We start from the raw sequence: 14,761 nt of genomic DNA on the forward strand, positions 1-14,761 counted from the left end.
TGTTATTTTTGCAGGATTTGGTGAAGCCTGCTGCTGGTGTACTCACCACCACTGACCTGGCCTCTAGATTATCTTGCTGACTGCATATAATAATTTCTATTGCATTAATTTAGCTTTAAAGCAGCCCTTTAAAAAAAAAAATCTCCATAAATAAAAAGCCAGTTGATACCAAAGGAAAGGTTACGGCTTTGAAAGGACAACTGTTCCAGGTGTTTCATTTTAGTTTTTAGTTCTGAAGCAAAAATCTTCCAGCACTTACCATCTTACATATTTTAGAGCATTTTCTTGCTCATAGCACTCAGTTACATGCATTGCTAATGCTGCAATTCAGCCCAAACTGTTATTTTGGCATTAAATTAACTGTTTCTACAGTCTGTAATTTGTCAGTTAAAAATTCATACAAAAAGGATATGTGACTCTTTGGAAAGAAAATCTTTCAAAAATATCCTCACCAAGAAAAGAAGTCTGTAATAACAATCACTGCTGTTCCAGTGAGCAGCTTTGGTATATGTGTAGGCAAAGAAGTTTTCTGTTTTGATTCTGCCAAAATTTTGCTGCAATGTTGGCTGTGGTTGTGCTGGCAGCCTGTGCCAGCTGTCAGGTATCCTTTGAGGGAGCTGCTTAAAGGAGCAAACTGGGCTGCCTGATTTAAACTGAAGATTACAGCAAGGACAGTCAATTCATCAGACACACTGGTGGGTGTCAGATGTGGATAAAACCACATTACCACATTCTACTGGAGAGAGGTATATTTCAACTTTAACTCCACGTCTGAATGCCTGGAAGTTTGGCTGTTACTTCCATGAGCAGTGTGCTGGGTTCCTTCTGTGTTATCGGTACTGTCGGCTCAGTGTGTTTGCCGCTTTTTATCTCATGGGAAAATGCAGATCACTCTGCTTTCCATCCTTGCCACCCACAGACATAGATGAATGTCGCTACGGCTACTGCCAGCAGCTGTGTGCCAACGTGCCCGGTTCCTACTCCTGTACGTGCAACCCAGGCTTTACCCTCAATGACGACGGCAGATCGTGCCAAGGTACGTGTATGGTACACATGGCTGAAATCCTTGATCCCCCCTCAGCCACACCCTTATAGCCTGCTTCGTTCTTAGAACAAAGGTAACCTTCCCAGCATTGCTTTTGAAAATGTTCACAGGTTTGTCAGACAGATATTTCTGTAGTTTCACAGTAACTCAAAGGGGTTCAGGTGTAAAATGACAGGTGTACCGGGAAAATATGCACAGAGGCCCAAACCTCAATTTGCTCACTGGAGTGGAATTACCACGTGTTCAGGCACTGAGTTTATTATTAAAATCTGAGGTTATGTGACCTAGGTAAGACAGGAAACCTTTGTCAGATCAGTAAATCAGAGTCTCCCAAGATCCAGACTGGAGTACTAAGCATTAGACCACCATTTGCTATGATGTGCTACCTCAAAGTCAACACGACCTCTTCACAGTCTCCCTAGGAAAGCAGTGAGCATATTCCCATATGCTGCAGGAGAAGGTCTGTGCTAACGATGTCCAGAAGTTGTTAATGTCCTACAAGGCAAAAAATACTGCTTTTGCCTTAGCCTGAGGTTTCTATAAGGACCCCTCATCATTGCATTATCTTTCTCAGGAAAATTCTGCTGCATTTTTTCTCAGGTCTATTATGACAATATTGATTCAATGGTTTTCAAATTGCAGGATAAGGACAGAAACATTTGTAATAAAAAATTCATCCCCACCTTCCATGTTATTTTTTTATTGAAGACTTTCCCAAAATGGTTCACTTGCACACGTTGTGTTTCCCACATGCTATCCCCAGGCATCAACCTGAATCCAAATAAACAACACTGACTTGGTTATATTTTTTCAGAACAGAGTGTTCTCACTGTGCAGCTAATCTCTTTGAAATGCTCTGCAATAAAACAAATGAAAATGGAGTTTGGGGAGAAGTCACTGATGAATTTGGCATTGGTTTCCCATAGATGTGAATGAATGTACAAGTGAAAACCCTTGCACTCAGACCTGCGTCAACACCTACGGCTCTTTCCTCTGCCGCTGTGAGCCTGGCTATGAACTGGAAGCTGATGGAGTTAACTGCAGTGGTAACTATCTTATTCACTGGTTTGGTTTCTTTAATTCTTTTATGTTTACTTTTTCAAAGGTGTTGTTTTGTACATACCTTTTAAAAAGTTTTTTTCCTTGGTCCACGGTAGCATCAGGATAGGTGCAACTCATATGATGTTCTTTCCAGCTAAAGGACTCAGCAAATACCCAGAAAAGCTCAGTGGAGGACGGCCACAAATTGTTTTAAAGAAATAGACTAAATATTCAAAAGCTCCAAGGTAACAGCAAAACATAAGAAAGCACTTTGTAATGCTGAACAGGAAGCTTTATTAGAGCAAGTAGAGATAGTCCTAGAACATTCTTCCATGATTAAAGAAATACTTTATGTAAAGCACTTTTCCATTTGTCTCTTGAGTGCATGCATTGCTCTTAATGACTGCTCACTTCTGCCTGAAACTTTCCCCAGTTTCCCCTGTATGGCCCTGGCTTCACTTCAGAAACAATATATGATTTCTTAGTAGAGTTATTGCTGACCTGTTCAGCTCACAGCAGAATAAATTGTGCTTATGTCACTGTAATTTTTCCTCTCTGTTTTTTGTTTGTATTTTATTTTGATTGAAGGCAAAACTTATTTCTTTGCTTATTGTTCCATCAGCCTGATAAAATTAGAGAATTCAGCCAATATTTCTTGGAAGGAAAAATGCACTGGAAAATCCTTGATTTTTAATTTACAGTAAACAGATGTAACATGCTGTTTCTGAGAGAGAAGACATGTGAGATGCAGTGTACATGATTAGTGTTTCCCAAGATATTTTTCCTGCAAATCTCCTTGTTATAAGGGAAAGAGCAAATATTAAATATCTAAAGGGTCTTAAGAATTAAACACTTAGGCTGCAACACCTAACTTAGTGTTCTACTTTCTGATGAATTTTCTTATTCTAAGTTAGACTCCTGAATGTTTTTATTTTGTGTTCACCTCCTGAGCTACCTGGGGATCTGAACCAGATAAGTTCATTGCAATGACCAATAAGGTGGTGCTTGAGCTTCATCCATATCTGAGAGCTAAGCTAGCAAAAAGGTCTTTCCACCATCCAGATACTGAGCAGGAAATCTTCTTCCTGACAATCTTGTGCGAGAAAATATTTGACAAAGCAAGTCAAGTTTCTCTGTACGAGCTTCTTCCACTTCACAGCAACCACTGAACATCTGAGGCTTGCAAAGGGAATGCTTGGTCAGGAGGACACTCTTATGAGACATCCAGCATTCACATGGGAGGCATTCTTGCCCTGATTCAAGGAGAGAGGCAGAGATTTCAACCTGGTTTTCCCAACATCATCATTTTCTAATCACAGAAGTCTTCTGCATTACATGTGCTCTGAAATGACAACCATCCTGTTGTCTGCACATATTCAGCGGAATGCCTGGAGTGTTTAGGAACACTGTGGGCTCAACAGCAAACATGTAGGACCCTAGGGGCTCTACGTCCCTCAGCACCTGACAGCAGCCAAGCACCAGTTATATGAACCCAGTATGCTGGAGGTCTGGGCTAGGATGCCAGAGGGTGGCTGATGTTTCGGTCACTTTATGGAGTCAGCCCTGGGTCCATGTATTTTCAGGAAGATGTTTATTTCACTGAACTCACTCGGGAAACTCACACAAAACCAGGACTATGTAGGTGCAGAGTTCCTTTCATCTCAGTTTGGATAATCTGATTTCAGCCCTAAAGCCACTTGGATATATTTGGTCTTCAAATACTTTCCAATCCATCTGCACAAAACACCAGAAGTGGATAAATGGACTGAGCCCAATTTAGAAGAAAGGGAAATTCAGTCTGAAGAGTAAAAGTGATTTGCCTGGGAGAGTCAACATGCCAGAGCTGGGAGTAAGAACTTGGGAGTTCCTGGCTGGGGCTCTGGCCTTTGTTTCTCTCTTCCCCTGAACGGGGAAATAAGGAAATGATTAGTGGCAGCCTCCCTCAGCCTAGTGCCTTTGCATGTGTTTTCCTCCTCGGTCAGCCATGCCTCCATGTGCAGCTCTGAAGTTCGTCTCTCTCACTTGAGCACAGTCCTGCAGACTGACACAATGACTGGTCAGTTCATGAGTGCAGGGGGAAAGAGCACAGTTTCTGCGTTCAATCGGATATTTGACAGATTGCCTAGCTTCCTGGGAGAGAGCTGGGCCTTCCAGTATGTCTGACCCAGGCTGGGATGTGCTCTTGTAGTCTTGTTGGAATGACTTGGAAGTAACTGACTAGAGGCTAAGAAACATAAAACAGACAAGGCTGGATGCAGGAGTTCTGCTGGTACACATGTGGCTCTGGGAAAGTGAAGCTTGCACTCCAAATAAAAAGGAAAAAAGGAAAAAAAAAAAAAGGTGTGGGGGGAAGAAAGCTACTGCCAAGTCTTTCCTTTTAAATTACAGTTGAAGCTTTGTTGTCAGAGTATCTCCTTCTCTGACGTAAAACAGAAATGAAAACAAGGCCAACTGGTGACAGGTATTAGAAAAGAAAAATAAATAAATAGAAGCCATACATTGTGTTCAGCAGCAGCTCTGGTTTCCTTAGGAAAAAATGTGTTTAACCAAGAACTTGTTGTATAACATTTTGTCAGGTTGCTGCAGAGTTCTGGGAAGCTGGAGAGTGCCAGCCTCCAGCTGAGGTAATGGGCAGGTAGTCTGGATGGCCACCTGCCTGCAGGACTGCTCTTTTGACAGTAAAGGCACAGACACTAAACTTTGTTTCACCACTGCAGACATGGATGAATGCAGCTTCTCAGAGTTCCTCTGCCAGCACGAGTGTGTGAACGGGCCTGGTTCTTACTACTGTACCTGTCCTTCGGGCTATAACTTGCTTGACGACAGTAGAAGTTGCCAAGGTAACATTCCTGCACTGATTAAAAACCCCCGGGGGCCAGAAAATAGATCCTGTGTCTAGAAAGAGGTTTTCAAGAATTGAGATGCTCGGTCTTGGCATTGCACAGTGAAATACTCTTAGGGGCCCAATTATGCAATTCTGGTAAGAATGTCATCACATGAATATTCCTGCTGAGGTGAATTGGTGTGTTGTTTTAAGACTTTATTGGCTAGGAAACAGCTACACAGGAGAGACCTCAAATGCTCTCCCCTCTGCTATACATGTCTACTTTTCCCATTCTCTAAGGTCAGAGAATTTGAGCAGCCAATTCCTTTTTTTTTTTTTTTGCAGCATTTATCATGTGGGAGCACTCTGATAAGCAGAAATCAATGGAGTAAAAACTGATCTTAAAACAGGGTACAGCTATAAAAAAGGCCACTTGTCACAGGGCAAGAGTTTTATGAATTTTGGGGTAATTCTTTAAAATGGAAACCAGTTTGTAGGCATGGTATCTTGTACATATTTCCCTGCTTTAGCCATTCTCTCCTTCCTTGTGTTTTAGATATCAATGAATGTGAAATAAGAAACTTCACCTGCACTTCACAGCAAACATGCTTCAATATCCCAGGAGAATATAAATGTTTAGACCCAGTACGATGTGAGGAGCCTTATCTCCAGATTAATGAGAAGTGAGTAACGTACCCACATACCCACCGCCACAAAAGCAAATCCTGTCTGTGAGAGTTGTGTCTAAAGTAAACCAAATAAGCTACAATTTTACAACACAGCCACGAAGTCCATCTAAAGCTATACAAACATGCTATTGCTACATTTACCACTGGTAAGCTTTATAAAAAAAATAAATTGCACTTCCTTACCAGATCACCAGGTGTGATATATGATCTGATCTGATATATGATATGGTATCATACTCAGATGTATGTGAAGTTAGACTGGAAAAACAGATAGCAGCTGAAAAAACAGCAAGGCTTTGATGTAATAAGAGACATTTACTTACATTACTAACTGACTTCATACATGCTCAAATGCAACCTTTTTATTAGTATGAATATTTTCTGCAAATGGTAACTAGTTTATGCCTGGGAATTACTTTAAAATATTAGATGATAGTTAGAGCAGGATACAAGTAGTTTCTTAGTGCTTAAAGGTTAGAAGTTCTGAATAGTTCACAGACTGATCCACCTTGCCCAGAAATTGGGTATGTCTGGATGGGGCTGATAGCACTGTTACTGTCTCAACTGGGAATCATTTGAGCAAGTTAACAATAAACCCTACTTTTCTAGAAATAGCCTGTTTCTTTTACATTTTTTGTATGTATTTGCTGGGCCTCAAAATGTTCCATTTCCAGACAGATCTCGATATACTGCAGTCCACAGTATTTCATCCACAGTGTTTGCACTAAACCAAATAACCTGGAATTGCTTGGTAGACTAATATATTTTATAGAAAGGCAAGAGATTAATAATTAGCTTATTTCCTTGAGAATTTATTAAAGTATTCACATTGCTTTCTTTACTAGGGCATAGTGTTTGTCTAGTTCTGTGTTTTCCTACCTTGGTGATAGAGTCTTAAACTGGAATTTGAAATAACTGAATCCTCTGCATCTAAATTCCCCAGAACCCAACTACAGAGTCCTTGCAGAGCAGCTTGCACCAGAACTCTTGATCTCTGAGCTTTGTGTTTGGTGGCTTTGACTCATGTGTAGATGGGACTGCACTTAATTTGTGACATATGTCTAGAAGTGGTCAGTATAAAAGCTAAGTGAATTCCTTGCATCTGTGTTTTCTGTGGAAGGAATTGGGTGTTCGTACTGCCAGGAGCCTCTTGATGGGGGACATGACAGGTGCACTGTCTGAAATTGATGTCAGTAGCGGAGGTTATTGAAAAAATAGTCAAAAAGACCCTTGCACAGTCATTTCCCCCAATATGGCTTTTCTAAAGGGATATCCTCCCATACAACTTTCTTAGAGTTCTCTGAAGAAATCAGCAGCATGTGGCTAGGGCACATGGACTGATGCAGTCAGTTTGCATTTCCAAAGGCTTCTGAAAAGACCCTCACATAGTTATTATGGAAATTAAGCAGTCGTAAGTAACAGAGAAAAGTCCCTGGAACAGAAGAATAAGTGGCAGAAAGATAAAAATTAAACAGAGCATAGTATTAAATTATCAACTTTCCCATTGAAGTCCTGCAGAGGTCTGAACTAGACCTACTTGGTCCATCATAAGCAATCCAGGAAAAAGAATAAACCACAACATGGGCAAAGTCTGCAACAGTGTCTGAAGACAGTAGGTAAAAGAGTGGGTAGAAAAATATTGCAGAATAAGCCTCAATGAGTGTGCAATAAAAATGGCAGATAAAATTCAGTGTAGATGAATTTAAAGTAAAAAGAAAATCACAAATTCACAGATTAAGTAAGGACCACTGATTTGATCATAATCCATGCAAACTGAGATTTGAGAGTTCTAGTTCCATGATCTGCAGTACTCACTAAAGGTCAAAAAAGCAATCTGAATTTCAAGTGTTAATAGGTAGAGAATATTCTTGGAGCACATGCTATTGTTTACCACATCTTTAAGACTGTACAGTTCCTTCCCCTCCTGTCAAAAGAAGTATAACTGGATAAAGTTCATAAAAACAATTCATAATTCATAAAATTCATAAAAACAATAAGGATGATCAAAAGTATGGAATAGCTTTCTTGTGAAGAACAGCCAAGTTAGAGCACTTCAGCCATGAACAGGGTCAAATATGAAGCCCCGAGATGGGTGAGGAGGATGAGCAGGGCTCGAATGGCTGCTCTGCTTTCAGTAGAGCACCTGGGAGCATCAGATAATGTTAGAAAGAGGTCAGGCAAAGATAGATGAAGGGGGCTGTGGAGCTCCTGGCCACAGGGGCCTGTGGATGCCAAACATTCATGTGGGAAGCTGGAAAAGCTGATGGATAAGAAATGCATTAATAGCTGATAAATGCGAAGAAGAAATTCTTGTTTCAAGGATTCCCTGTGTCATAAACTATTGGAGACTGTTGGTGGAAGTGTCGTATGCTTGGCTTGCTATCCTCTTCTTCCTTAAGGCTCTGCATTTGATGTTGATAGCATAGGGTTAAAATGTTTCTAAAAACCATGGAAATTGTATACAATAGATTCAGAGGGGTGGAAAAAAGAGAAAAAAGAGCTTTGGTTTGATCCAGAATGTCTACTGTATGTTCCTATGTAGTATACAAAATATGGTGAAACAAAAATCACTACCATTTATGTAGTACTATCGGTGAAATGATCTACTAATATTTTGGGGACAGTTCAAATTACTATCAGAACAAACATGTACTGAGTATTCTACACCTGCAGGGTTGCTTCAAAGAAAGTTCACATTTTTGAGCGATCTAAGGAGAATGCCAAGGTATTTTGGCCAATAGCAACACAGAGAATGTTAAAAGTGAGAAAATTCATTACAAGTTTCATTGATTCTTTTAGCTGATCAACTACATTATTTGTTTATTTCTTTATGCATCTATATTAGCATATAAAGAATCCAATATTACAACAATTTGTAACCCCTGATGACAATTCTATCTCTGACAATCAGCCGCTGCATGTGTCCAGCTGAAAACCCTGGGTGCAGAGATCAGCCCTTCACCATCCTGTACAGAGTGATGGATATGGTGTCTGGGAGGTCTGTGCCTTCGGACATTTTTCAGATGCAAGCAACAACTCGCTACCCTGGAGCCTATTACATCTTCCAAATCAAATCAGGGAACGAGGGCAGGGAATTCTACATGAGGGTAAGTCCAGTGCTCACTGGGAGAAAACATGGAGTATCTTGTTGTTAGCGGAATGTCCTGATGGCACAACTGAGCTTTTCATGACTATCACTTAAACCTTCAGTTGGAGGCATTTGTTACATACAGACATGCAGAGCAGTGTGCTGATCTGCAGGAACTGCTGGATCTCTCAGGGGAGTAATCTACCCAAAGCAAACATGCTTCTCCTATGAGGCAGTAGGTTTAGGAAAGCCCAGGGCTGTACCCATGTCTAATAATAGCTCAGGTCTCCCAAGCTCAAGAGAAACTATTGTGCCAAACTGTTTCTTATTTGATGGACAATCAACAATTGTCACCAAAAGATTCAAAGTTTCTTGTCTATTTTATTAAACTCTTAATTGGAAATTGAAAAACATGAAAACAAAACAAACAAACAAAAAAAAACCAAACAAACCCACACCACCACCAACAACAACAACAAAAAAGAAAGAAAAACCCCACCCCTTTATGCCAACAATTGACTTTCTGGGTTTTTTGTTTTCATTTGTTATGAAATTTTTTCACTGAGAACACACATTTTATGTAGACGCTGGGTTTTTTAACTTGTTTTCCTCAGAAGATCTCTTTATTCCCCAGTCATCTTTGCCACAGTACTGACATGAAGAGATTACAGGAGTGTCTGCAGAGAATGGGGCACGTCCACGAGGGACAGTGACATTCAGGAGGTTGATTTTCAGCCCCAGACAAAACCTGGCTCTGACATTCACATCAAGTCCTGTTCTGTGGCTGCTGAAGATTCCCATCCCTCAGAGACATGGGTAGTAGGATAGGTTCCAGGACACATTTCTCACAAGAACCTCTGATTCCCACTGTAAGGAAAGGAAAATGTTTCAAAATCCTGAATTTACAAGCGGTCCTGTTACAACCATTTACATCTCACAAGAACTTTCCTGTTGCAGTCATTACTGATCCCACTGACCATTTCCCCTCATGTGGTCCGATCTAGCAGGTGCTGAGGCACCAGGACCCAGCCTGGCACAGTCCAGGCATGCTCAGCACTTCTTCAAGGCTATGTCAGCCTTCTCTGATCAAAGGTAACAAGCACCCACTTTTGAGGTAAAACGGGAAAGGTAAAACAGGACCCACTACATCTATGTAAGTTCCTGGTGAAAACAAACTGCAGTTGGTTTTAACATCAGCAGCTCTGATTTTAAATGCACATAATCCACTGTTCTGGTTAGGTATTGCAAAGGTCTGCTTACATTTAATAAAGGACTGGTTTTCTGAAGCGCCATTTCATATTCAAAATTCTCTTTGGAGGGTAAGGTTTGTGCCATTAACATAGACAATGTACCTCAAACCCAGACCCCATTCACATGGGAATACCTGTTCTCCAGGTTCTGTTAACAAAACCTCTTCTGGGTGTCCCCTGCTTCACAGTAACACTGTCCTTCACATCAAACTAAAGAGTACCTCAACCAACAAACCAAACAAACAAACAAAAAGGTATCCTATGCCTTAACTCCATGTTTTCATCTTTTTTTCTTTTTTAGGCAATAGCATGTCTATGTTCAATAGCTACTTTAATGTGCAGGGCTCCCAAAAGCTTTACAAACTGTAGAAGGTGATAGTCCACACTGAAAAGAAGCCAAATGCTGAAATGAAACTCTGTCCCATCAGTCGCAGTGGTTTCAAACAATGAAACAGAAAAACAGACCTGTTTTGGCTGCTTGAAGAATGTAGTGAGACAGTAGTTTTGAAGAACTAGTTCTAGCAATCTCACTTGCTTTCTCTTGTTTTATGCACAGCAAACAGGACCAATCAGTGCCACTCTGGTGATGACCCGCCCCGTGAAGGGGCCCCGTACTATTGAGTTGGACTTGGAAATGATCACTGTCAACACCGTCATCAACTTCAGAGGAAGCTCTGTCATCCGGCTGAGGATATTCGTATCACAATACTCCTTCTAAACCTCGAGTTTGTGCCCTGGAAACATTAAGCCAAAAGAGACAGTTCCTCCTCTGCAGAACTCTCTCCTCAAAAGCCAGTACCTATAGCAGCTCCAGACCAAATCACTGTTTCCAGAGACCCCGTGACCTATGCCTGTCTGAGCTGGGAGACCTCTCCATGCACGGTCCCAACCAGGATGCAAACAGCTGAAGATCCCGTATGATTCTTTATGTGGTCATGTATTTTAAGGACTCTTCTTCTCACTGTAAACACTTCTAGGGCATGAATCTATGTGAAAGACTGTGAACCCTTGTAGCTCCAAGGCTGCTTAGCACAAAGCACCAAAAAAACTGAGGAAAAAGCTGGCTTTTGCAATCTTGCCTTCTTTAATTTTTTTTTTCACTATAAATGAAAAGCAGACAAACAAGCAGAAGCAAAAACCCCCACCTATTGAAACAAGGGACCTCAGAAGTCCCAATTTTCACTCCAAATTATCTCTGGAATTATCAGTCAGGCACTTTGTTTCAATTCACCCTGCATTTGTCTTAGTTTCACCTGGTTCTTTTTTCATTCTATTTTATAGTTAAAATTCATTGTAAATTCATTCCAAAAAACATGTTGTACTATGTAATCTTTTGCTTTCTGACAAAGCGTCACATGTTTGGGTTCCTTTCTGTATTAAATCTTTCTATATAACAGAGTTCATAGAAATCTATCACTGGATGGTGTGTTTTACAACATTTAGAATTTTATGCTCATTTACACTCAACATCTTTGATACAGAACTCCACTGCCAGAATAGTGTCCAGCATAAGTAGGGACTTTAGAGCAGATAAAAATCAAAATCTTATTTTTCCCTGTTTTCCCAGTGTGATAGTTGCAAACGATTTGTAATGACCACAAGGTAGTAATGCTAACTCTGTAGTTATGGCTGCAATTAATCTCCTGTTCAAAGACCACTCAGGTCAGACCTGTCCAAATTCCTTCAGAAAATATGAATTGTTTTTTTCACTTGCAGTCTCTCTCCTACACTTCTAACATGGGAGGAAATAGCTGAAAAGGACTAGGACCAGTCTTACCCGTGCTTCCACTGCAAGGCAGACTGGACTACACCAGTACCCCAATCTCAAATAATGGGATCCCACAGTTTCCATGGGCCTTGTCTTCTCAGGTATAACTGCTGTAACCAATAGAAAGTTTTTTCTGAAGTCTAATCTGAATCTCCATTGTAATCTGTTGCTTTTTAGCCTACTTCCAGTAGAAATTGAGAACAGTTTATCTTCCCCTTTGCAGCAGTGTAACGTGTCTGAAGACTGTTGTCATGTCTCCCCTCAGACTGTTCTTCTCTAGTCTAAACAAACCCAATTCTTTTGGTCTTTCCTCATACATCACATTTTCTGAACCTTTGATCATTCTTGTTGCTCTCATCTGGATTCTCTCCAGTTGGTTCACATCTTTTTTGAAGCACAGTGCCCAAAACTGTGAAAAGTATTCCAGATGAGGCCTCTCAATGCTAAGCTAAATCTATATATATGTTTAATAGTTTTTAAAAAATTAAAAATTGTATAGTTGGAAGGTGTAATGCGTGTAGAAGCCACTGGCACTTTGGTCATTTATTTTAAAAGGGATGAGGCTTTATATGACTTGTTCTTAAATTTGTCTGAATGAAACAAGCTCTTTTACTTTGTTTTTTCCTTACTGGCTCTAGCATTGCTAGGACAGGAGGGATAACCTTTGCTTTGTCTTTTGAGAACTGGAAGTGCCCAGTGCTACTTGGGAGAAGGAGTTTACAAAGATTATAATGTGAGCAACTAGGAGCAGAGTGGCAATGTAGGTCTTCATTAAAGTGGAGTATTAAATGGAGAATATAGACTTGAAAGTTATTACAACACAGACTGCATGACACAATCAGAAAACTGACTCTTGTTCCTAGTAAGCTTTGTAAATTAGTAGACACTTTGCTTTTTCCTTGTATTCAGCTTGAAGGAAGCCTTGATGCTCTCAGCAATGAAACACTGAGTTTAGCAGCTTCCGTTTCGTAATGGTTTAAAGGTTTCTGTCTGCTGCTACAACATCCGAAGATGCTGTGGCTCAGAACTCCGTCTTTTATTGTAAAAACAAAAAGGTTGGAGACTGACTCCAGGGTTTAGTGAGCCAAGCTGAAGGCAGAGAGCCAATGAGTTTTATGAGCAGCTGACTTGGAGGAGATAAATGCAGAGGAAATGGGCAGAGAAATATCAGAAACAAGAATTTGTTTCCTGAGTGTATCATGGCTCATCAAGCACCACAGTCTTGGAGGGAAGAATAGAGATGATCAGGAAGGAAGAATGATAATTTATAACCCTGGGACTAAAAGTGCCCCTGTTTCAGATGATGGAGATAAAACATGGGAAACATGCAGGCTCTGGTGGACCAGAGAGCAGCCGAGGGGCAGGCAGGGTCTTGCACTGAAGGTGTCCAACTCTTAAAATGCTGACAGCTTTCCCAGTGCTTAAAATCCCCTCTTCCCCCCATTTTGTGCCCCTGTGTTAAGGCTTCTTCATGCCCAGTTGAGGAGTCCTCTCTTCTGCCACCACATCACCTCCTGGAGTGGAAGCTCACCCTTAGACATCAGACAGTTTGTCACTTCTGGTCAGTTCTCCCATGGCCCCCACATACCAACCTGATTTAACCCTAATTTAGAAACATCAAAACCCAGAGGAATTCCATAACAAAACACTTTGTTAAAAGAGTAAAGCTTGAGTGCTTGGTTTTAGCAGAGTCCAGCAAATACTCATAAAATAATATTACACTTTCTATATAAACATTCTGCGCCTTAAAAAAAAGTGAAAAGTCTGGAAACAAAGGAATTCAGCCACTTCTCAACCGCCATAACACCTTTCATCACTCACTATCACTCCAGCCAACTTAAACTTTGCCAAAATATATGCCAATCTCAAAATAATAAATTACTAGCAGTTTATAACATCTAAACTCTCTACTTCCTAGAGGGGTCTGTTTTCAATAGACCATTGCAGACTCAATTATTACAGCAATTCTCACCAAATCAAAAAAGAAGACTATGCATGTCAGGTTTTTACAGCATGAAAGTTAAAAATGTAAACATGCAACTGCTGCATATATTCATGTCCTTATTCGAGGCCAGAACTCCTCAAAAGCAGACAGAATTCCATGTCTGCTCAGAAAATGATTCTTTATTCTAACCCACTGCCAACAATTTTCCAACATGAAGAGTTTTGCCATATGGTTAATGGCCAGTACTCTGACGAGCACCAGCGGAGGGCACAGACCCTGGTCTGGGTGTGTGTGGCTTCTCTCTGGCTCTGCTTGCTCAGGCTGGCAGAGCTGTTCCCTTGCCAAGAAGGGAAGGGAGAGCTCTTTGCCTCTCCTGCCTGTCAGCTGTCATGTCTGTTTGAACACAGGTCCTCAGCAGAAAAACTGCCCTCCACTATGTGTTTGTACAACACCTATTGCCAGTGCAATAACTGGAATAAAGGTAAAAGAAAGCAGATATGGAAGCAATCTTTGATAGAGATCACAATAATTGGGAAGGAGAAGCTATTCTGATAAATGAACAAAGTGAGTCATGCTAGTTGGGTTAGGCACCAGAGGGAGTACATTAAGGGTCCTATCATCTGGCTTATTTGACTTGGAGATATTTTTAGGGAATTGACTTTTTTGACAGAGACAAAAAAATGTTATTTCACCCAAGAGTTTCCTGGATCTCACAGAATAGCTTTTCAACTGGAGATTTTCTCTGACTACAATAACTTTGTTAAAAATAACCCAACTTCTTTTGAGAGCCTGGTCACCCACCACCACTGTCCAGAGCCATCCATATGAGCTCTCTCCTCTTCGGTTGGGGGCTGCATTCATAATTACTTTTTTTCCTTACTTAGTCTTCAGACAAGCTAACTTTTATTGTCTCATTAACAAGCAGAACTTGCATAGAAATTTTTCTCTGTCTAGAGCTGGCAGAACAATGTAATCAGTACAGTTTGTGGTCATGCAAGTTCTCCAGTCTGGCTTATTCACAGAATATGCTACTGAATATCTTCCACAGCATGTAGCTGTATTCAAGCACAATGAAAATGTCATAACATAAAGATGTTAAAAAAAAAAAAAA

At 40.6% G+C, this 14,761-nt stretch overlaps 1 protein-coding gene across 1 annotated transcript in view; it reads left to right on the forward strand.

The window, feature by feature from the left end:
* FBLN5 (fibulin 5) overlaps positions 1–11,350 on the forward strand; it is a 46,177-nt gene extending 34,827 nt beyond the window's left edge. The window contains exons 6-11 of the mRNA XM_040068830.2: positions 920–1,036; positions 1,972–2,091; positions 4,804–4,926; positions 5,467–5,593; positions 8,511–8,706; positions 10,494–11,350. Coding sequence (XP_039924764.1) covers positions 920–1,036; positions 1,972–2,091; positions 4,804–4,926; positions 5,467–5,593; positions 8,511–8,706; positions 10,494–10,655 — 845 coding nt within the window. The 3' untranslated portion in view covers positions 10,656–11,350. The remainder of the gene's footprint in view (positions 1–919; positions 1,037–1,971; positions 2,092–4,803; positions 4,927–5,466; positions 5,594–8,510; positions 8,707–10,493) is intronic.
* The last annotated feature ends 3,411 nt before the right edge of the window (positions 11,351–14,761 follow it).

This window comes from Hirundo rustica, chromosome 6 (assembly GCF_015227805.2).
Source record: "Hirundo rustica isolate bHirRus1 chromosome 6, bHirRus1.pri.v3, whole genome shotgun sequence".
NCBI lineage: Eukaryota > Metazoa > Chordata > Aves > Passeriformes > Hirundinidae > Hirundo > Hirundo rustica.